We start from the raw sequence: 24,795 nt of genomic DNA, 5'->3' as shown, positions 1-24,795 counted from the left end.
TTAGGGCTTTTGGAGCTATATTATCTCCTTTCTTCTGAAGATTACTGAGAGAGTTGTGTGTTTGTGTGGGGGTAGAGATTGGAGGCTGTGAAGGGCAGCCTGCCTGGAGATTATGAACCATGTTTAAAGAATCATTACTGTGAGAGAGGGCCTATAAAGCTAGGAAGTATGGTAGAAATTCAAGCCAAAGATGTTAATCCTGGGAGAGTGTGTAACAGATATGCAAAAAGATACGTCTCTTATCTATTTGCTATCTATATATCATCTACCTATCAATCTTTTTATCTATCATCTATCATGTCCATTTGCCTATTTATCTGCTTTTTCTGTTTTTTCTTTTTCCTTTCATGTCCGATAATTTCTTAAATTTCTTAAAATATTGATTAGCTACAACTGATTTATAATATGTAAAGCAGCACCTAGTATGCAAAAGTATTATCAACCTAGAAATGCTAGGCTTTTAACATAGGAAGAAGTCATACTCATTTTCATGAACTCTGTTTATATACATATTTTTAAATTTTTACCATACTTACTGCTATGGTAGCTACATCAGCTTTCTTTTGGTATGTCCTTGTATTTAATTTTTGTCTCCTGTTAGGATCATATCGGAGAAGGCAATGGCACCCCACTCCAGTACTCTTGCCTGGCAAATCCCATGGACAGAGGAGCCTGATAGGCTGCAGTCCATGGGGTCGCTAGGAGTCGGACACGACTGAGCAACTTCACTTTCACTTTTCACTTTCATGCATTAGAGAAGGAAATGGCAACCCATCCAGTGTCCTTGCCTGGAGAATCCCAGGGACGGGGGAGCCTGGTGGGCTGCTGTCTATGGGGTCGCACAGAGTCAGACACGACTGAAGTGACTTAGCAGTAGCAGTAGCAATAGCAGGATCATATAATGAGCTGTTTTTAAACCAGTCTGATAATCTTATTCTTTTATTTGGAATATTTAGTCCATTTATTTTTAGGTGTGTGAGTGCTCAGGCATGTTTAACTCTTTGTGACTCCATGGACTGCAGCCCACCAAGTTCCTCTGTCCATGGAACTTTTCAGGCAAGAATACTGGAGTGGGTTGCCATGCCCTCCTCCAGGGGATCTTCCCAACCCAGGGACTGAACCCACATCTCCTGTGTCTCCTGTATTGGCAGATGGATTCTTTATCTCTGTGCCACCTAAGAAGCCCCATTTATCTTTACTGAGCTTACTAATATATTTAGTTTTATATCTCTCATCTTATTTTCTTTTAATTTGGTCTGTTTTACATTTTCTTTTCTCTTTCTTGCTTTTTATAGAATTATTTTCATTATTCTATTTTCCTCCTATTTATTTGTTAATTTTACATTTATTTTTAAAAATTTATTTATTTTTAGTTGAAGCATAATTGCTTTACACTGTTATGTTTGTTTCTGCCATACTACATTTATTGTCAGTGCATGCTAAGTCTCTCCAGTCGTGTCCGACTGTTTGCGATCCTATGGATGGTAGCCCGCCAGGCTTCTCTGTCCATGGGATTCTCCAGATAAGAATACCTGAGTGGGTTTTCATGCCCTCCTCCAGAGGATCATCTTGATCCAGGGACTGAACCTTGAGTCTCCTGCATTGGCAGGAGGGTTCTTTATCACCAGTCTTCCCTGGTGGCTCAGTCAGTAAAACTGACTGATCTGCCTGCAGTGTGGGAGACCTGGGTTTGATCCCAGGGTCATGAAGATCCCCTGGAGAAGGAAATGGCAGCCCACTCCAGTACTCTCACCTGAGAATTCCATGGATAGAGGAGCCTGGTGGGTTACAGTCCATGGGGTCACAAAGAGTGACTAACACTTTCACTTTCTTGATCACTAGTGCCACCTGCTAAGCGTGTTGTTATTATTAGCAGCAGTAGTTTAATGGTTAACCTAGAGATCACAACCTGACATGACTTATTAAAATTATTTTTTATCTCTTCTCTAATACTGCTAGAAACTTAAAACATTAAACTCTGCTCCAACCCTGGGTCGGGAAGATCCCCTGGAGAAGGAAATTTCAACTCACACCAGTATTCTTGCCTGGAGAACCCCGTGGACAGAGAAGCCTGCCAGGCTACAGTCCATGGGGTCTCACAGAGTCAGACATGACTGAGTAACTACACCACCACCACCTGTCTTTCAAATTATTCTTGTTATACATTTTAATTATCTCTACATTTTAAATTTCACAATAATTCCCAATTATTTTTGTATGGCCAATATTTATTTATAGTTACCCACATATGTATCATCTTCTGTCTTCTTCATTGTTTGTTTTTTCCATGTTTCCAACTGTGATCATCTTCTTTTTCCTGAAAATCTCTCTTTGGCATTTCTTTTAGTGTAGGCCTACTAATGATAAACTTCTTCAGTTTTTATTAGTCTGAAATTCTCTACTGTTATTTTCAATTTTGAGAGGATTTTTAAAATCAGATATAGAAATCTGAGTTGGCTTTTATTTTCTTTCAGTGCTTAAAAATGTTATTATAAATTCTTTTGGCTCCTATCATTTCTGTTGAGAACTAAGTTGAAAATCTCATTGTTGCTCCTTTGAAAACAATATAACTTTCATCTCTAGCTGTTTTTAAGATTTTTTGTATAAAATAGATAACCAACAGGATGACTTATATCACACAGGGAAGTATACTCAATATTTTGAAATATCCTATAAGGGAAAAGAATCTGAACTATATTCAATATTCTGTGATAAACCATAATAGAAAATAATATAAAAAAGAATATATATATGTGTGTGTATAACTGAATCACTTTGCTGAAACTAATGCAACATTATACATTATACTTCAATTTAAAAAGAAAAGAAAAGCATACAATGACAAAATATTTTTGCTTTTCAGGAATTTCACTCTAATGTACCACGTGTGTTGCTTTGCATTTATCCTGCTTGGGGTTTGCTGAGCTTCTTGTAACTGTGAGTTGATGTTCTTTAACAGTTTTGGAAAATCCTTGGCCGATATACCTTAACATATGGCTTTTCTGTCATCTCTCTTCTTTCTTTCTAGAACTTAGTGATACATATGTTAAACATTGTAAGTGCTTACCAGAAGTCTCTTTCTCTTTGTCCTTCCTATTCTTTTTTCTCTTTATGCTTCCTTTTGAATGTTTTCTATTAATCTTTCTTCAAGTTTATTAATCTTGTGTTCTGCTGTGTCTAATTTTCAGTCAACTCCATTGACTGAGTTCTTAATGTAAGATATTAATTTGTTTTAGTTTTAGAATAACCATTTGATTCTTTTTAAATTTTTATTTTATATTGGAATAGTTGATCTACAATGTGGTGTTAGTTTCGGGTGTAGAGAAAAGTGGTTTCGTTATACGTATACCTATATTTATTCTTGTTCAGATTCTTTTCCAATGTAGGTTATAACAAAGTATTGAGTAGAATTCCCTGTGCTCTACAGTAGGTCTTTGTTGATTATGTAGTGTATATATGTTAATCCCAACCTTCTAATTTATCCTTCTCTCTAACCTTTTCCCTTTTGTAACCATAAGTTAAAAAGCAACATAGATCCTAGTACTCTGGTGAAATTCTTCATCCTTTCATTTATTTTGTTCACTTTTCCTATATTTTATTTAACACATTGATTACAGCTATTCCCTTGCTAACTCAAAAATCTGCATCAGCAGGTCCATTTCTATTCTGTTTTATTCTGTTGGTTATAATGCATATGGAGCTGTACTTTTCTCAAGTCTAGGAATTTTTGACTAAATGCACTGTTTTGTGTATTAAATAATGTACTATAGTGGCTGGATATAATTTTATCTCCCATTGGAGCATGTGTCCTCTTTTTCTGTTATGCAGATAGAATGAGGAGGTGGCTATCTCAATTCAGTCATGGATATAGCTTGGCTAGGGTCCCTCTTCCTAGGACAGGCTCTCCCAGGCTTTTGCTTGAGAGCCTGTTCTTGTGTCCTCAACCTTGAAGTCCAAAGAAAATCCAGCTCTTCCCTTTAGCCATTTTCCATGTAACTATTCTTCCAACTCATAAAACTTTAAAATTTGCAGATGTCCTAAGGGAGTGAGCAGTCATATATTTGAAGCAATTCTTTTCATCTGGCAAGTCTTGAGATCGTGGGAAGTTTTTCCTGCTTTCTAGAAGTTTTGACCTAGTTCCCCATCTTTCTGTACAACACCAGAACTCCAGAAATTTCTTTCCAGGCAAAGTTGGCTATGTGTTTAGGGCTCCTTGGGGTTTTCATTGTGTCACTTCAGTTCTGTGTGACAGCTAAAGTTGGCTGGTTTCTCTTTCCCATTGGATTGATCCTCTGCCTGGGCTAGGGTTGATCAACATGTGGCCAGGACTTGAAAATGTCCCTAGAGAAAAAATACTGGCCATCATAAATTCACCTCAGAGCATGTTTCCCTCCCTAGAACTTGAGTTCATTTAGTCCTAGTTGCTTTTATAGCTCTCTAATGCCTTGAAAAATATGGAAGTCTTGGCCTGCTGTGGCTTAATTTGCTCTATCTAAACATGAAAATTCCTTGACCTCTCACTATTTCATTTTCTTCATCAATTATTTATTTATCTAGTAGTTTTCTATATGAAACTGGCTTAGTTGTTATTTATTGTATTTTCAGAGATTGTCTTTACAAACATTAACTGAAAAAAGATCCATTCATTTTCTACTTAGTACTGACTTTGTATACTTCCTTTGACCCAGCCTGACTCCCTGGTTCTCCTAGTTGGACATCAACTCTTTTCTGGAATTCCCACTTTGCCTTATGTGTATATCTTTAGAGGATGAGATGATTGGATGGTATCATTGACTTAATGGACATGAATTTGAGCAAACTGTGGGAGATAGTGAAGGACAGGAAAGACCGGCATTCTGCAGTCCATGGGGTTGCAGAGTCGGACACAACCACGTGACTGAACAACGACATTGCATGTATACCTTGCATTGTAGTTACTTAGGGATGTGTATATCCTATGCAGGGACCATCACAGAGCTTTGTCCATGGTGGAAGGAATACATGAACAAAACAACAACAGCATAAAACATAAAAATGCTCTAGGGATACCAAGAGAATTCTTACATACTTGTCACTGATGAAGAGATCACCCAAGAAGCAGTATTTGTATTGTTTTCTGAGCCGGGGGCCAGAATTACACCAGTACCATCCCATTTGTGTACTGGGGCAAAGATTTTCATAATAATGGGATGTTTATATGAAGAAACAAGAGTTTCTGCATACAAATTCTGGCTTTCACAGTCATTAAATAGCGGGGACATGGTTAAAATGACAAAGGCAACTAGCTTGCACACACACAGACCAAGACTGTTTGCAGGGTTTGTCATATTAGCAACGGTTAGATTGTCTTTAAGAAAATCCATATACAACTTACATTTTCAATATGAGGTGGAAATAACTCCACTACTCCAGGGATTCTAATACTTCTAAAGTCAACCACTGCTCATTCATGGAGCACCACATTGGGAAAAGCATTGTGGAGAAACATACCATTTCAGGCATTGTCCATTGTCCACCAAGGGGATTAGTTAAAACAAGCCACAAATACATCATAATACATCATCAATATAATAAGATATGTGATAGGTAAACTATGTGAAAAATATAGATAGTAAATATTATAATAAATACTGTAAGGATTTAGAAAAGAAGATGACCACCCTAGTGATGATCTAGGGAGACTTGGATTATATTTTCTCATCAGACACATAGCCTTAAGGCCTTTGGCTTTAAACTTCTTTCTTTCCTTAGAGTTGGTTTAACATGGCCAATCATGTTGGAAAAGAAATGAATAAATTTGACATGGCATCCCATCCCAGCTGGTTTTAATAATCTGAATTGCTTTTAAGACAAACTTGTGAGAACAAGTAAAGAACTTCCTGCCAAACTATATGAATGTCATCTGGCCTGAAGTGAGAGCTTGGTGGTGGTCTAAATCCATTCACAAGGAGGGTACAATTTACCACAACTATTCTGGCAGAGCTTGGAGGTGGGGGAGTTGCAGCTTTGCTCATTACATGTTAATTGAGGAGAGGGATCAGAGATGGCTGAATAAACAACATCTCTGGAGAGCTAGAAACTTTCATGTATTTCAAAGAGTATGTTATGGTGAAACCATATTAGTAGTTGAGAAGAACATGAATTGTGGAGTAAAACTGGTTTGAGGAATCAGAAAGAACACAAAGGAATGTTTGTTTGAGGATTACACGTGACACCAGTACATAAATCGAAATTTGCCAGTGTTTGAATGTTTGTTCAGCATACTATGATTATTAAAAATTAGTATAGAGACCCCCTTGTCACATGGAAACATGTTTATGAAATGTTGAAGATTTAAGAGATCAAGATATAAATTCAGGGACCTTCCTGGCAGTCCAGTGATTAAGACTTCGCCTTCCAGTATAGGGAGTGTAGGTTCGATCCCTAGTTAGGGAGCCAAGATCCCACATGCCTTGTGGTCAAAGCCCCAAAACGTAAGCCAGAAACAATATTGCAACAAATTCAATAAAGACTTTAAAGAAAGATATAAATCCAGTTGTACAGAATGCAAAAGTGCAAATGAAAAAGATGGGGAAGAGTCTGGAGCCCAAGAGACAAGTCATTGTGTTAAACGTAATTTTCTTTCATCCCTCCGTATTTCCCAAAATGTCCATAACTCGATTATATTAATCATTTAAAAACACAGGACTTTTATTCGAGAAATATTTCATGACTTCATGGTTTTTTCAAAGACATATTGCTTATTATCTCTACCCTCAAGGAACACTGAATCTAGTAAGGGGGTAAGACATAAAATCTTATAAATAGTATGGAGTATAGAAAGTAAGAGAGCCAAGGGAAGTCAGATGAAAACCATCACACAGGACTGTTGTGATCACGAAGGCTTAATGAAGGCAGTGAAGTTTGAACATGACCTTTAAAGACAGGATGTTAATAGATTGTGTTGAGCATGAAATGGCATTCTCTGTGGAGAAACTGCACAAGCAAAAGGCAAAGATGGGAAAGCATAGCTGTGTATGTGGAAAAGCAAGGATTCACAATGCTCGATGAGCAGAACAGCAAAGAAAAATGTGACTGGAAAGCGAGACTGAGGCCATATTTTAAGGTATCATTGCCAGGCTAGAAGTTGGATTTAGTCATTGCATCGTAATAGCTGATTTGTGTGTTTTTATTCAGGGTTTACAAGGTGCAAAGTGTTTTCACATTCTTTACATATGATTTTTTCAATAATGTTCTGAAGATGAGATTATCACTCTATCTGCAGATGACAAAACTGAAGTTGGAGGAACTGGAGGATGCCCCAAGTTCACAGAGCAAGTTCCTTCTGCTCATTCTTCCCAGTGGTTCATTCTCAACAACCATATAGCATTTGCCATAATGCACGATTGTTATTCTTCATTTTCCCCTCCAGCACATCCTAGTCACTTATGAAAAAAGCAGCCAGTTCACCAGGATTTCCTACATGATTTAAATGATTGATCTAAGAAATTAACTTTGTTAGCAGGAAAATATGATGGTTGTAGGATGGGCTTAGATTAAAGCCTTAGGTTGAATCCTAGTTCTGCTGCCTATGAGCCGTATATCAAATAGTTTATCCCCTCTGAGCGTGTGTCCTTACTTTTCATATATGATTAACATTTGCTTTATAGAGCTGTTTAGAGGAGTAAGTAGGAAAACACATGAAATGCCCAGTAGTGTGCCTGACCCATAACAAACACGAAGTCAGTGGAAGTGTTATGTTGTTATAATATTGCTCATATAACTTTGAATCAGTAACTAAATCCTATTCCTTTATTCTACTTTCCTAATTTAGTTCAATCAGTTTCCAGATGACCCAGATTTGAGGGTCTTGACTGGGAGTCAGGAGCCTGCCATCTCTCTAAATGTAGGGTGACTTCATCCTGCAGCCAAATGTTCCCCTTCCCCCTTGCCTTTTCTCATATGTCACTTTGTTGTACAAAGGGGATTTGGAAGGTCAGAGAGAAAGAGTCAACCTAATAAGTGAAAAATGGAAGGAGAGATCACAATCAAGGACCACTTTACCTGAAGTGATACAATTATTCTGAGCCTGAGTAGACAGTCCTAAACGTCAAGTCACTCCAACCATCTTGTTTTCAATAATATCAGTGAGCTAAAAACATTAAGGTAATGCTACTTCTGCTAATGTTAAGAATTGACATTTACTGAGTCTTTAATATATACTAGGCAACAGCCTCAGAGAAGGCGATGGCACCCCACTCCAGTACTCTAGCCTGGAAAATCCCATGGGCGGAGGAGCCTGGTAGGCTGCAGTCCATGGGGTTGCTAAGAGTCGGGCACGACTGAGCGACTTCACTTTCACTTTTCACTTTCATGCATTGGAGAAGGAAATGGCAACCCACTCCAGTGTTCTTGCCTGGAGAATCCCAGGGACGGGGGAGCCTGGTGGGCTGCCGTCTATGGGGTTGCACAGAGTCGGACATGACTGAAGCAACTTAGCAGCAGCAGCAGCAGCAGACAACTGCCTAGAATAGAATAGGCCACTCAAGCTTCAATTTGTAGACGACTTTTTCCTTAGTCCTACCCCATTGTGTTGTATTCTTGACACACATTCTCAGTCTGCATCTCTAGATAGAACTGAACATTTTGTTTATGCACCAAACCTGAGAGTCAACCAGTGTAGGAAAACTTTATTAAGAAACCCAACCCAATATATGGCTTCTCAAGTGATGCGAGTGGTAAAGAATCTGCCTGCCCATGCAGGAGACATAAGAGATGTGGCTTCGAACCCCTGGAGAAGGAAATGGCAACCCACTCCAGTATTCTTGCCTGGAGAATCCCATGGACAGAGGAGCCTGGCGGGCTACAGTTTGTGGGGTCACAAAGAGTTGGACACAACTGAGTGACTTCACATGCACATACAACCCAATATAAGGCCCGTATCTAATGCGCAAGGCACAGTAGTGCTCTACCATTGTACCAAACATACTAAGTATTTGGATATTTTCTCCTCATATTGACCTTTCTTCTTTTTTCTCACTGCCATTTTATTTTCCACCAAAATTTCAGCATTCTCTAGGTCAGGTGCTTCTATGGAAGTCAGGCTTGATCAGTCATGTTCTTCCTTCTACTTCATCCACAGGAACTCAGTCTATTAAGATACTCACCAGTGTGTATTAATTGGCTTTGCTATGCTTTACTAATCCAATTTTAGCTGGTTTGCTTGTTCATTTAAAAATATTTTGACCTAGAGAACCAAGTTTAATCAGGATCCTGGAATTTATAGTGATGCCTTTGAGGATATGCTCAATAAATACTTGATACTTACCATGTTGATAGTGATAAGTGATATGTCAGGCAGCTGGGAAATTGGAAATTTGGCCCTCAAAGGGGAGAACAAACACAGATACTAATTTTAAGACCACAGACACAGCCTAATTAATTTTTAAAAATCTGGTCCTTATGTTTTCTCTTCCGGTTTTAGTCTAGTCATGGACTTAAGGAGAAGGAAATGGCAACCCACTTTAGTATTCTTGCTGGGAAAATTCCATGGGCAGAGGAGCCTGGTGGACTACAGTCCATGGGGTTGCAAAGAGTTGGATATGACTGAGCACACACACATGGTCTTAAAGTAGGTGGACCCTGGGATTAGGAGAAAGCCAAGTATAATTTCTTAACTGATCATGATAACTGGTCAGCACTAGAGCTTTTGAGGCTTCAGACTATTGGAAAGAAGTTCTGCAACAACTGGGCATTGGCTCAGGAGGAGAGGAGGCTGCTATAGAGAAGGGCCTTTCCTGCTATGCTACAGTAGCATGGTGAGCTGAAGATTCAGTGGGTAAAAGAAAGTCTATTGCTTTTGCTTCTGTGGAATATTGGGGAGAGTCAAATGGCCCTTTAATTACCAGTTTAGTCATCAATAATGGAAGATTTGCCAGGGAAGGATTAAATACTAGTTTGCAGGCTCTTTGCCTGGAAGTTTGCCCAAACCTGCAATCACGTGCCTCAGTTTCTCCTACTGTCTTCCAGAGCCCCATCCTTTCCTTGCCCTGCATGACTTCCGCCTCCCCCCCCACCAGATTTCTAAAAATAAAATGAACCACTGTATATTTAGAGAGTTGACTTAATTAAATATGTGATTCACTTAGGGTTAGGGTTTAGGGTTAGGGTTAGGGTTTCTAAGGGGTTACCCTTTAGAAAGTGTGCAAGTATTGCTTCATGCATAAGGTGCTTCTAATAATTTCTATAAGTACTGTTATTAGATCTTGGATAAGTATGCCTCATTGTAACATTTTTACAATGGAAAAACCAGATTCAATTCATGATTTATAACTCACAACACTTTTTCTGAAACATTCTGTAGTTTTTAGCATTAATACTACATACATATATGTAGGGCCAGGAAGCTAAATAAATTGATAAAGTGTATCTGCAGAATAAAAATATTTATGCATTTACAAATTACAAACCCTCAAATAACTTAGTGGGTAGATTTATACACATGCTTTATAAGTCAGAATATGAGAGACAGTTGAATTAGTACATAAAGTTTTTATTTAAAGTTTTCCCCTTCCAAGCAAGCTTCATTTACACATTCTAATACTGTACAAAATTTACATTCTCTGTGATTTATTTATTTATTCACTCTTCACTTTCTAATAGCTTACGCCTTTCTGAAATACAGAAAGCTTTGCTTATAGTTTTCATAAATGCTTTTATTTATTTTGGCTAGAAATAAAAAATAAATGAAGAACAAGTCCAAGGAAAGCAAATACCCTTGTATAAACTGACTTTCGGAAGAGATGGGGACTATTGACAATAAAAGGTTTTGAAGGAGACCTTGTATTCTTCATGACATCAGCTGGGAATTTTATCACAAAGTACTGTAACCTTTCTTTCTATGTATTCATATGTGATCAAGGAAAAAGAAATGAAAAGCTGATTCCACTGGATATATATATTTATATATATATATTTTTACAACGGATCCTTTGGATCTGAACATACAAATAAATACAAAAACAACAAGGATTGCACTTTACTGTAGAAATGGCATTGGATTCCAGTATACCCATCCATCTTGACATGCTCCACAGTGAAACCTTGTCACCAGGGCAATTTTAATTGGTGGCTTCCCTATGTGGTTATTTCTGAACGACATACTTTTTGAGGGATTTGAAAACATCTCTGGGTGATTCACAAAATATTTTAGGCTTTGATTTGTTCCTAATTATTGTTGTGGCAGCTCTGAAGAGCTTGAGAATCAAATCCACGTTTCTGCTAGTTTTTCTCTATTGTAGGTCACACTGATATTGTCTCATGCTTTTCTGACCTTCTGCTCCTAAATTCCTTGTGCTTCTCAAGACAGCTAGTGATGGCTCGCTTCATTGAGCCCAGGCATCTCTGCTGACAACAAAGAAATGTAATGAGTTGAGGGGAAGGAGGGTTCATCAGGTGCTTTTCTAGAGCCACATCTAGAGTCTTTTCTAGAGCCAAAGGTGTGGAAGAGGGAGAGTATTGTTTGAGGAGTTATAGTTAGCTCCTTAGGCTCTTTGCGGCCCCATGGACTGTAGCCTGCCAGGCTCCTCTGTCCATGGGATTCCCCAGGCAAGAATACTGGAGTGGGTTGCCATGCCCTCCTCCAGGGGATCGTCCCAATCCAGGGATTGAACTCATGTCTCTTAAGCCTCCTGCATTGGCAGGCGGATTCTTTACCACTAGCTCCACTTGGGAGGCCCTGTTCGTTCCTTATATGCTGCCCCAAATGAGAAAGCCTGAGACTCTATAAACTGAATAGTGCATTTTGTTTTAATCTTTTGGATAAAACTGAGGACACAGAATTTATGACTCTGGTTAGCCTAGAACTGACAGGGCAGAAAGAAGTTGCTACAAGAGCCAATATCTTTTTCTTCTCCGTCCCCACGAGGTGCTGTAAGGGGCAGAAGGTACATAAAATGAAGTTCTATGGAAACAAAAACATTCCTCTTCAGTCTTACATGATTTTCTATAACTGTGTTGCCTACAGAATCTGTGAAGCTGCCACAGGTTAGGAATATAGAATCAGTGGCCATTTCTGTAATGTAGTATGAGTGTTTGGGTGGGTCAAATTTGGAATCATTCATGAACACAATATCCCCAAAACTTCAACATAGATCACATGCAGGTAAACTACAATGCACAATACTGATCTCAGGTCTCTCGGGGGGCACTCCTCTGTATTTTCTTTCTCCTGTTGAAAGTCGAGATCCACGTGAGGGATTTCGTAAAGCTGAGACAAGTTAAAACCAGTCTGCAATGGACGAGTCTGTCACCACAGGAAGTTTGATGTGATCCGAGTTACAGACAGAGTTTCCGTTCAAGAACAGGTCTTTTCCTTTTGTAGCTTCTTGTAAATCACCAGACACTAAAGTGGGTTTCGGCAGATGTACCATTAGAATGCATTGTTCTGGCTACAATAGGGATGTCACTTGTCACTGCTTCCTGGAATGTGTCGTTCCGGGGTTTCCTGGTGTTATTTGTTGTAAGGTACGCAGGCGGGCAGGATAACTGTTGCACAGGCTGGCCCTGCCAGCGGTTCTGCCACATCTCCTTCGAGTTCTGTCCAGCTGCCTTTTTCTGGACAATAGCATATTGTGGATGACTTGTAGGCTCCCTGGAATAGAGAGCAGAGAGCCTTAGGGAAGGCTATTCAGAGAAGTGCCATGGCAACCTTATTTATCACATCTACATTGGGATGGTTTACAAATCCTTTATGATAACTTAGCCCATGTTGGAAATTATCCCTTGTTTAAGTTTAAAAAAAGAAATAATTATCTTAAATATTCAAGTAATTGAAGTAAATTGGATTTTAGATTATCACCTCACTTTTCCATTTCTTATCTTACTACTATAGAGAATCAGAGACAGAGGGTTCAAAACCAGTTTAAAATAAACTGGAAATGAAGGTTTGTCAACTTATTCACATGTTGATTTATTTGTTTTCAAGGGGCCACACGAGAAATAAAAAAATGTCTTTGATCCTCTTTCCTTTGTCAACCTCAGCGGCTAGTGCTTGTATAGTTCCCTTTCTTAACCAAAGCAGCCTTTTTTTTTTTTACCATAGGCAAGGGAAAAAACCCCAAAATCCCAACCAACATAATCATTTTCTGGTTCCAAACATACATACGTTTGCAGCTAGCAATGTACGCCAGCAAATAAGGATGTAGATGAATATCTAATGATATATGTCAGTACAGTTCGCTTCCACAAGACTATAACTTTTAAGGCTCTTCAAGACTTTAAATAACAATCTTGTTGGATGCAAAAGAAATGAGGCTAATTAATATTATTAAAACCCCAAATTAATCTTATAAAACCAACACATATATATAGGAAAATACAGTCATCATTTCAAAGGTGGCTGTGTAGACCATTAGACTTATGTGTCTTCTGATATGTCATTTGAATTACATAGCCCCCCTCCTGTATATTCTTGCTATTAATAAAATAAATAAATAAATAAAATTTTTTTAAAAAGCTGAACTCAGGTCCTTACCAATAACAGTCTATAGGAACTATGGAGACAGAGGACTGTTTTAAATATCAACACAAGGAAATCATTAGCCAATATCAGAACGTTGGGTATTCTATAAGATAACTGACCTTGCTGTTTCAACAAGTCAACGATATAGGACAGAACGAGAGGCAGGCGTAATTCTCCAGATTGTGGGGGATGTATGAGATATAATAGCAAAATATAAGTGAGGCCTTTTGAATCCTAATTTGAACACGTCAATTTGAAAAGCAGCTTTTTTTTTTTCCAGATCAACGGGATAAACTTGAAAATGGATAGGATATAAAGGAATTACTGTTGATTTTATTGGGTGTAATAATAATAATGTGTTTATATAAACAAGTGATTTTTTTAAAAAGAAATACTGGAGCATTTAGGTTGAAATAATATGTCTAGAATTTGCTTCAAATTGCTTCAACCACATATTTTTAGAAGCAGGAGAGATAAAGTCAGCATTGCAAAGCACTGATAGATGTCGAAGTTGGATGGTGCACTGAAGAGGGCCCACTGAGCTCTCAGTTCTTGTGTATGTTTGGAAATTTTTATGGTGAAGAGGGGGCAAAGTGGAAAGCAATGGCAAATTACATAATCCTAAGGAGAATCTGCAGATAACCGAACAATTATTTTCCATTTTCTATGCTTTGCCGGTCAGAAACTTTTCAGACTTTCCTAAACAGATTTAACAGACATCTGTAAAACCACTTCAGCCCGACTTTTAACTGGAAAGCATGAGGATGGGAGAGAAGCAGAGACCTACCGCATTTTGTGATACAATTGACCAGAGAGCAAGCCAGTTCTACAGCAACCACACTGATTCTACTTTACTGCTTAAAGTAATTTACTGTGTGCATATAAACATGATGCTCGTAAAAGGTATTTGTGTGGGTGGTAACACATTTGGAGGGACATGAAAAGTAAGCACAAGCAAAAAGGAGGAAGAGGAGGTGAATGTAGACACGTACCATACTCCAGCTGTAGCCTCCCACCAGGTAAATGCTGTCATCAAGCACTGCACAGCCAGGACCACTGCGACCCTCTAAAATGGGTGTCTGGAGAATATTCCACTGGTCACCTTTTGGGTCATAGCATTCCACCAGCATTACATCGAGATGGGAGAAACCTAAGTGACATAGCAAAATGGAATCATCAAAGAATAAGCTCTTGGGGTTCCAATTTAAGGCTAGGGCTTCTTTTAAAATAAATGACCAGAGCCAAGAAATAGACAGCTATACCTTTGAAGACGTATGTATAAATTTGCGGGTGAAATCAGGAGTTGTCAGAAAGATCTAACAAGCAAACAAATAAAAAATCCTCCCAAACCCCAACCTTTGATATTTTGGATTAATTTAAAGCAAAAATGCCTGGCTAGATGTCGTTGGAAAAGGTTGATTTACCTTGGAGTATCAGTAAAGATTTATTTAAATCTTATTAAAAAGCTTTAGCAATATGTAAACTGTGAACTTCCAGATGTTCAAGCTGGTTTTAGAAAAGGCAGAGGAACCAGAGATCAAATTGCAACATCCGCTGGATCACTGAAAAAGCAAGAGTTCCAGAAAAACATCTATTTCTGCTTTATTGACTATCAAAGCCTTTGACTGTGTGGATCACAATAAACTGGAAAATTCTGAAAGAGATGGGAATACCAGACCACCTGACCTGCCTCTTGAGAAACCTGTATGCACATCAGGAAGCAACAGTTAGAACTGGACATGGAACAACAGACTGGTTCCAAGTAGGAAAAAGGGTTCATCAAGGCTGTATATTGTCACCCTGTTTATTTAACTTATATGCAGAGTACATCATGAGAAACGCTGGGCTGGAGGAAACACTGGCTGGAATCAAGATTGCCGGGAGAAATATCAATAACCTCAGATATGCAGATGACACCACCCTTATGGCAGAAAGTGAAGAGGAACTAAAGAGCCTCTTGATGAAGGTGAAAGTGGAGAGTGAAAAAGTTGGCTTAAAGCTCAACATTTAGAAAACTAAGATCATGGTATCCGGTCCCATCACTTCATGGCAGATAGATGGGGAAACAGCAGCTGATTTTATTTTTCTGGGCTCCAAAATCACTGCAGATGGTGACTGCAGCCATGAAATTAAAAGATGCTTACTCCTTGGAAGGAAAGTTATGACCAAACTAGACAGCATATTGAAAAGCAGAGACATTACTTTGCCAACAAAGGTCTGTCTAGTCAAGGCTATGGTTTTTCCAGCGGTCATGTATGGATGTGAGAGGTGGACTATAAAGAAAGCTGAGCGCCGAAGAATTGATGCTTTTGAACTGTGGTGTTGGAGAAGACTCTTGAGAGCCCCTTGGACTGCAAGGAGATACAACCAGTCCATCCATAAAGGAAATCAGTCCTGAATACTCATTGGAAGGACTGATGCTGAAGCTGAAGCTCCATTACTTTGGACACCTGATGTGAAGAGCTGACTCATTAGAAAAGACCCTGATGCTGGGAAAGATTGAGGGCAGGAGGAGAAGGGGACGATAGAGGATGAGATGGCTGGATGGCATCACTGACTCGATGGACATGGGTTTGGGTGGACTCTGGGAGTTGGTGATGGACAGGGAGGCCTGGCGTGCTGCGATTCATGGGGTCGCAGGGTCAGACACAACTGAGTGACTGAACTGAACTGAACTGAAAAAGCTTTAAAATAGTAATAGTTAAAGCAAGCATTTTATAGACTGCTTATAATCTGGTTCTTTCCTAAGTGTTTTATATGAAGGAACTCATTTAATCCTCTCAACCACCCTATAGATATTCTACATTATATTCATTTTATAGATGAGAAACTGAGGAACAGATGGAATTTTAACCTAAATAAGTCATATAGCCTGTAGCTAGGCTGAGATTTGAAACCAAATCAATAGGCTTCAAAAGTCACTTTTACAGACTAAACTTTATTGCTTTTCTTAAGTGAATATTCAATTCTCTCAAAATCTTTTACTTTTTTTAACAGTCTAATTATGTAAACACCTGTGATGATGTGCTTTAACTATTATAAACTTGAAAATACATACTTAAAAATGACACTTATCCAGTACTTATTACATTTAGGGGTAGATATGTATTGCTAAATAGCACAAAAAATGTCCATATCTAACCTGTGGTTTAAGAAGGGTATATGATTGGAAAATAAATGCATGAACAAAGGTGAAGTTGCTTAGTCATGTCCAACTCTTTGTGACCCCATGGACAGTAGCCCACCAGGCTCCTCCGTCCATGGGATTTTCCAGGCAAGAGTACTGGAATGGGTTGCCATTCCCGTCTCCAGGGGATCTTTCCGATCCAGGGATGGAACTCGGGCCTCCTGCATTGCAGGCAGACTCTTTACCATCTGAGCCACCGAGGAGTCCCATATATGGGTATATGATTGGAAAATAAATGCATAGAATGGCCTTGTGTGCTATGCCCAGATGGCCTGCATTTCATTTCATCAGTTTCAAGAATCATGGAAAGTCAGAGCTGGAGGAGATTTGAGAGACCAACTTGACCGTCTTCTTCATTTACAGATGAGAAAACTGAAGCTCAAAGTGATTCCACAGTGTTCTCAATATCACAGCTCTCTCTGCTTTCCTGTGAAATTTAGTGCTACACACATGCACACAAACTACAAAAAACTTGCTGCAATATACATAATAAGGAGGGAAAAGAGCCATATGTGGTTCCAAAAATACTATGTTACTTATTAAGTAAGCAAATGGGAAGAATTTGAGGATCATAGATGGTTTGATATTCAACTCTTCAAAGAAGTAATTCTAAATTTAGACATGAAATTCTGTTTTCTTTAAGAAAAATCACATTCATTTCTTTGTGCAGCTCTAAATTAAAAAAAAAAGTTCTTTACGATGATTACAAAAACAATTTTCTGGAAAAAAAATGCATTACTATAATTTGGTGATAAGGGATAATTTATTTTACTGAATTCATTTTTACAACCAATTGTTTGTGCTTTTCAGTTATTAATGCTCTTGTTTTTTATTTTCTGTAGACATCATTATTCATTTCTTTAATGTGTGTGGTAACTTCAAAATAATCCTATCTGCAGGAGAGCCAAAATAAGTGCTTGCCCAAGGGTACTGCTAATTTGCAAAGAGTAGATTTTATTTGGTCAACATGTTTTATACTTGGTTAGCTATGATTATCTAACAAGAAACCCCCTTAGCAAGAAACATGAGATGCAAATGTTATTGTGATTTAAAAAAAGAGGACCTTTCAAATGATTTCCTCCAATTGCATATAAGCGATCATTCATTACAGCCAAAGTGTGGATGGCGCGTTTTGTGTTCATATCTTGTTTTCGAGCCCAGACATCCATGACGGGGTCATAGCAATATAGCCACGGGACATACTCTCCGTTGTGTACACCCCCTGTGAATTAAACATAGACACACAAGTCAAGAAACTGCCTTGGAACTGAACTTTGCAGCAGAAAGTGGAGGAATGACTTGCCTGAAATGTATATTTTCCCATTGTGCACTGCTCCTGCATGAGCCGCCAGAGGCTGTGGCAAAGAAGACACATAACGCCATTCATTTGTTTCCAGGTTATAGCACTCCACGCTGGACAAGTAACCAGTTTCATTCCGTCCACCAATCACATATAAATGTTTGTCCAACCGGCATGCGTAGAAACTGGCTCTTCTACAATGAAAAAAAAAAAAAACAACAACACCCCTCTAAATACAAAGTAGCCCAATCAGTCAGGGAAAGTGGGGGCGTCCTGCTTCAGAAAGGGGTGCTGTGTGTGCTCAGTCACTCAGTCGTGTCTCTGTGACCCTTTGGACTGTAGCCCGCCAGGCTCCTCTGTCCATGGGATTCTCCAGGCAAGAATACTGGAGCGGGTTGCCATGACCATCTCCAGGGGATCTTTCTGACTCAGGGATCGAACCCTTATCTCCTGTGTCTTCTGCATTACAGGAAGATTTGTTACCTGCTGAGCCATCAGGGAAGCCCCAGAAAGGGTACAGAGCTTTGGACATTACACATATGACTCCTTGCGAAATCAGAGACCTTGAATAGTAATCATCCGTAATCCCCATCCTGGTTAACATTACTGACACTAAACTCACAGTAGAGGGGAAATTTACAACTCTTTGTTTCAGCTCTTTTTATCTTGCTTTTATACACTATTCAAGTGTTCACTAATGTTTGGGATATTTGGTACCTTGTAAAGATATCACAGCTCAGTAAGACAAAGTGAAAAATGAGGTAGATAATGTAACAATAATAAATTGTCTTGACATTCACTTTCTTTATGGTCCTTCAAGGGTCATTGTTCCCAATTTATAAGAGAACTACATCATCAAAATTTTTCTTCAATTATCTTTTTTTTTCTTTTTTCCCCCAGTATGACTGCAAGTAGAGAAACTTTTCGGACTGAATATAGTGTTGAAATTTTGCTCTTAGGAATTTCATCTGTGTAGCTTTTGATGTTCTTACAAAGCCATAGAATATTTTTAAATCTCTTTTCAAGAAAGACTATTTATTAAATTACCCCACCTTCCCTCAAAGGCAAAAGACACGCAAGTTGTATTGAAAGGACTGGAGACAGGAAGGCCTTTCTGGGGAGAACACAATCTAGGAGTCAGAGACTGAGGACCTGAAGTAGAGTTCTAGCAGAAGACACGGAAAGTGGGGATGCGAGATATAGGAGAGGAAGACGTAAAGCTTAGCAACTAATAACATACAAGAGCTGAGGGAGAAAAGAAGTTGGAAGAGGACTCAAAAAGTTAGAGTTAGGATGACAAGGTCGCAATCTTAAGCAACACTTTAATCTTCAGCTTCTTTTTTTCTCATTGATGCTACTGGAATAATATACTTCACAAGGATAACATGTGGGTCAATACTGGAAAAGGATAATTGTGACGTGCCAAGCCCTTCAGAGGCTTCCCAGGTGGCTCTTCCCAGGAGGCTTCCCAGTGGTAAAGAATCTGCCTACCAATGCAGGAGACTCAGGAGACACAGGTTTGATCTCTGGGTTGGGAAGATCTCCTGGGGGAGGGAATGGCAACCTGCTCCAGTATTCTTGCCTAGGGAATCTCATGAACACAGGAGCCTGCACGGTTATGCATGGGGTTGCAAAGAGTTGGACACAACTGAGCATGTGTGCACAAGCCCTTCAGAGAACATAACTTATGTTTGATGAATTAATGGTCTTTATAAAATTTTATAAAAATTATTTATAAAATTTTATAAAAATTGATGCCAAGACTCTTGGACAAAGTCAATAGCAAAATAAAGAGTCCTAGAGGTTTTGAATCAGGTAAACCTGTATTGTTTGAAGATTTTCCAAGCTGTGTTTATAAAGTGTCAAGACCTCTGGGAAGCAGTATATAGCATCTTGATGAACAGTTAGGACTCTGGAATCAGATTGCCTGGCCATATGACATATTGTAAAGTGCTTGTCATAGTGTCAACATTTTGTTCACTCTCATGAACTGTCAGTTGACATTATCTGGATAAAAATTTTTAAAAAACCAGCCATTGTGATGTTTGCATGTAAACTTCTAATAGCATTTTCAGTGATGACTAAATTCTTTAATTTTTAAACACAATTTAGTACCATATACATGCACACTTAGTCGTGAGGTCACGTCCAACTCTTTGCCAGCCTATGAACTGTAGCCTGCCAGGCTATAGTTCATGGATTTTTCTGGCTAGAATACTGGAGTGGGTTGCCTTTGCCTCCTCCAGGGGATCTTCCTAACCCAGGGATCAAATTTGCATCTCTTGTGTCTCCTGCATTGCAGGAGGATTCTTTACCGCTGAGCCACCGGGAAAGCCCATATACATATGGCATATGTTATAGATGGTGATGTATTCAGTTTTTTTTCCAGTTTTATTGAGGTATAATTGGCAAAACTATAATAAATATAAAGGGTACAGTGTGATGATTTGGTACATGCGTACATTGTAAAATGACTTTCACAATCAAATTAATTAACACTTCATCAGCTCACATATTAACCTCTATTTTTGTTTGGTGAGAACACTTAAGATCTACTCTCTTACCAAATTTCAGGTAAACAATAACTATTATTAACTATAGTTAGCATGCTGTAATTAGATCCTCAAAACTTACTCATCTTGCAATTGGAAGTTTGCATCCTTTCATCAATCTCTCCCTATTTCCCTCACCCTTATCCCCTGGCAGCCACCATTTTAATCTCTATTTCTTTACTTTTGACTTTTAAAATATGATTCTACATATAAGTGATATACAGTATTTGTCTTTCTCAGTCTGGCTTATTTCACTTGGTGTAATCACCTTCAGTCTCATCTATGTTTGTCATGTAAATGGCAGAATTTCCTTCTTTTCTGTGGCAGAATAATATTCCAGTATATATATGTGTGTGCAGGCTTCCCAGGTAGCACAGTGGTAAAGAATCTGCCTGCCAATGCAGGAGATGCAAGAGATATGGGTTTGATCCCTAGGTTGGGAAGATCCCCTGAAGGAGGAAATGGCAACCCACTTCGGTATTCTTGCTGGGAAAATTCCATAGACAGAGGAGCTTGGAGGGCTACAGTCTATGGGATCACAAAGAGTTGGACATGACTGAGCGACGAGCACATACTTGCATATTTATATACATACCACATTTTCTTTATTTGTGTGTCAACAGACAGTTTGTTTCCATATCTTGGCATTTGTGAGTAATGCTGCCATGAACATGGGAGTGCAGGTGTCTCTTTTAAGATCTTGATTTTGGTTCCTTTGGATACACTGTATATGCAAGAATGGGATTGCTGGAATATCAAGTTCAGTTTTTCTGGATAGTCCTGGACTTGTTAGCATCATTGTTTATTTGAGAGTAGTATTTTGGCTATTTTTTTTCCTATATTTTCTTGACAGAAATGTGTGCTGTAGAAAACTCAGAAAGATGATGAAGAGAGCAATAATGGAAAAATAGAGAATGTTCCAAAGGAGAACGAAGAACAGGTGAGTTGGATTTCACTAAATAAAGTTTGCTGCTAACCTGGGCCACGTCTTCTGAGGGGTATGTGAAGCTCTGAAATTATAAAAAAGTCTTTTAAATAAAATTTTATATATATATATAGTGAATATGCACACACACACACACACAATGCTTTTGTTTAGTTGTAAGTCATGTCTGACTCTTTGTGACCCCATGGACTGTAGCCACCAGTCTCCTCTGTCCTTGGGATTTCGCAGGGAACCATACTGGAGTGGGTTGCCATTTCCTTCTCCAATATATTATAAATATGTATACATATATGTTGTGAATGTGCAGTTTTTTGGAGGCATATGTTTGGAGAAAAAGATTTTGAAGGGAATTTTTAATCAGATTATTATGGGAATTGAAAACCTGAAAATTTGAAATTTCTTGGTATAAGGACGTAAAAACTCATCTAAACATAAAATTAGGTTTAAAAACAATAGCAAAATTAAGTGCACATAGGTAGACCCCTAGTTCCTTCCATTTTTCTAACCAGATTTCAATTGCTCTCATTGAATATGATGGGTCAAGGTTGCTTTACTAGTGCTTTTACCTTCTCAAGTTAAAATATTTTGTTGAGAAGACTGACATGTCTATGAAAATTTGTGCTAAACAGATATTTCTTTGCATCATTGACACAGGGTAGGTCAATATCCCTCTTCTGTATGAATCCATTGCAAGTTTTGGAGCCTCTGAAACAATTAAGTTAGTAATCTTACTAACAAACCATCATCAGTGGGCCAGTTCCATAATTTGGACCATGTTAGTTGCAATATACTATATTCTAAGTTCTTCTGTGTATTATATGTACTATATTCTGGTCTAGAAGAGAAAAAATGCTAGTCATAACAAGCATGAAACTCTCTATTAAATTAAGTTTAGGTAGTGGAGAATCAGAGAAAGATCTTCTTCTGGCAGTGTGAACTCCTTTTATCTTGTCCACAGTTTAATTTCTCCCTCTTTCTGATCTTGCTCCTTCCTTCCTCTCCTCACCCGAGGGAGCTGTCAGAACTGTCTTTCTATCCCCGACATTCCCAATGTGATGTTCCGTGTGTACTCCTAGCTTTATCCACACAGTGTCACTGTTAGGTTCCGAATGGGGGGAAAAAAAAATCAGTAGGTTTCATTTCCTGATGAAAAGTGCATTTTTGTGTAGAAATTTTAATAGCTAAGGTTCTGAGTCTCTGACTTATTCCCTTGCATGCCCAAAGTGAGAATTCATGAAATGCATTATAGAAACACTGGGTAGTTAATGGTCTATCAGCAACTGTGAACATTTGCTTGCGGCTAAAATTTCACCACACCAGGTCTCTCCTGGGAATGCTTCCTGCCCCTCCTCCCCACATGAAGAGCACACCTGATTAGGCTACGTTATTTGGGGGCAAAAGGAAGCTTATTGAAGACTTTTTAATGGAATGACACTATCTGTATTTCAAGTTGTTTCTCTCTCCCTCCTCCACCCCGCCACCTCCTGTCCCAATGCCAGAGACGATATTCAATGAATTGCGATAATTTTAAAATGACTATCGATGCCCTCTACAAATACACTTTGAACCTGTGTATAGGACAGATTTTTACAAGCTTTTTCTGAAGCATAAGGTGGTCAGTTCATATCCTCAAGAGTCATATTGAGAGGGCTTCCCTGGTGGCTCACTGGGTAAAGAATCCATTTGCAGTGCAGGAGACATAGGACATGTGGGTTTGATTCCTCAGTTGGGAAGATCTCCTGGAGTAGGCAGTGGCAACCCACTCCAGTATTTTTGTCTGGAGAATCCCATGGACAGAGGAGCCTGGTGGGCTTTAGTCCATGGGGTCTCAGAGTCCAACAGGACTGAGCCACTAACACTTTCTTTCACTACCTCTGTTTCAACTTTTTTTTTGCTTTATTTATTTATTTATTTACATTTTATTTTTTTTAATTTTATTTTATTTTTAAGCTTTACAATATTGTGTTAGTTTTGCCAAATATCGAAATGAATCCGCCACAGGTATACATGTGTTCCCCATCCTGAACCCTCCTCCCTCCTCCCTCCCCATACCATCCCTCTGGGTCATCCCAGTGCACCAGCCCCAAGCATCCAGTATCCTGCATCAAACCTGTTTCAACTTTTGACTTTTACCATCAGGTTAAAAATACCAGATTTTGTCAAACAGAATATTGTTTCTCATTGTTTCTTGTAAGGCTGCTAGAAACAAAATATTTAAATTTGGAAACTTCTTTGATGTACATGCTTCCTGCTTTTCACTTACTCTGTGAAACTTAAGCTTTGTTAATGGTGCCTCCCAAGTGGTTTTCCTTTCTCCCGAGCTCCCTCTATCCTTCCTTCCCTCCCCACCCTCTCTTTTTTCTCTTTTTTATTTCCTAGACTAGCTGCTGCTGCTGCCGCCAAGTCGCTTCAGTCGTGTCCGACTCTGTGTGACCTCATAGACGGCAGCCCACCAGGCTCCCCTGTCCCTGGGATTCTCCAGGCAAGAACACTGGAGTGGGTTGCCATGGCCTTCTCCAATGCATGAAAGGAAAAAGGGAAAGGGAAGTCGCTCAGTCGTGTTCAACTCTTCCCGACCCTATGGACTGCAGCCCACCAGGCTCCTCCACCCATGGGATTTTCCAGGCGAGAGGACTGGAGTGGGTTGCCATTGCCTTCTCCGCCTAGACTAGCTAGCAGGTAGTATTTCCATAAGAATAACACCTAAAATGTCTACTTTTTTTTGAAAACAAAATTGAAATCACCAAAGCATTTTTATTGATCCAATCGTTCATTTTTGCCCTCTTCTTACTGAAGAATCAAATCCTAAATCTGAGACCAAAACAACTCTTGAGCTTTACATTTATCTTTGTACTTTGTCTAACCCCTTCTGTCGGCAACCTCTTGGTAGCACACATACAATTCATGAGTGGACCTATGGCTGAGTAAGCCTGGAGGTCATGTGCCCATTTCCTTGATGAACTGGGAGGGTGTTCTGCACGTTCATTATACTCCTTTGGAAGTTCTGATTAGGCAAGATATCTGAGGAATTTGCCCAGCCAGCTCTGTAAGAGTGGGTGACCCTAGAGGTGACTTTCAATGTGTTTCCATTATTCTTAATCTGTTTGGTAACTTCTCAGCACAGTAACAACTTCTCAGCAGTTTGGCAGCAGCTGAGGGTATGAGGGGGAATTCCCTGGTGGCTCAGCAGTAAAGAACCCGCCTGCAATGTAGGAGATACAGGAGACACAGGTTCAACCCCTGGGTCGGGAAGATATCCTGGAGGAGAGCTTAGAAGTGCACTTCAGTATCCTTGCTGGGAAAATCTCA

The 24,795-nt window shown here is 39.1% G+C and overlaps 1 protein-coding gene across 1 annotated transcript in view; it reads right to left on the bottom strand.

Moving 5' to 3' along the window:
• Nucleotides 1-10,510: 10,510 nt before the first annotated feature.
• KLHL14 (kelch like family member 14) overlaps nucleotides 10,511-24,795 on the bottom strand; it is a 111,730-nt gene continuing 97,445 nt past the window's right edge. Inside the window, exons 5-8 of the mRNA XM_086372850.1 lie at nucleotides 17,992-18,182; nucleotides 17,752-17,910; nucleotides 14,494-14,651; nucleotides 10,511-12,631 (exon numbers count right to left, since the gene is read on the bottom strand). Of these exons, the coding sequence (XP_086228976.1) occupies nucleotides 12,491-12,631; nucleotides 14,494-14,651; nucleotides 17,752-17,910; nucleotides 17,992-18,182 (649 nt within the window). The 3' untranslated portion in view covers nucleotides 10,511-12,490. The remainder of the gene's footprint in view (nucleotides 12,632-14,493; nucleotides 14,652-17,751; nucleotides 17,911-17,991; nucleotides 18,183-24,795) is intronic.

This window comes from Bos grunniens, chromosome 24 (genome assembly GCF_055505025.1).
Source record: "Bos grunniens cultivar Pamir isolate PY7600 chromosome 24, Bosgru_T2T1.0, whole genome shotgun sequence".
Taxonomy (NCBI): Eukaryota; Metazoa; Chordata; class Mammalia; order Artiodactyla; family Bovidae; genus Bos; species Bos grunniens.
This window is presented reverse-complemented; position numbering and strand designations above follow the sequence as displayed.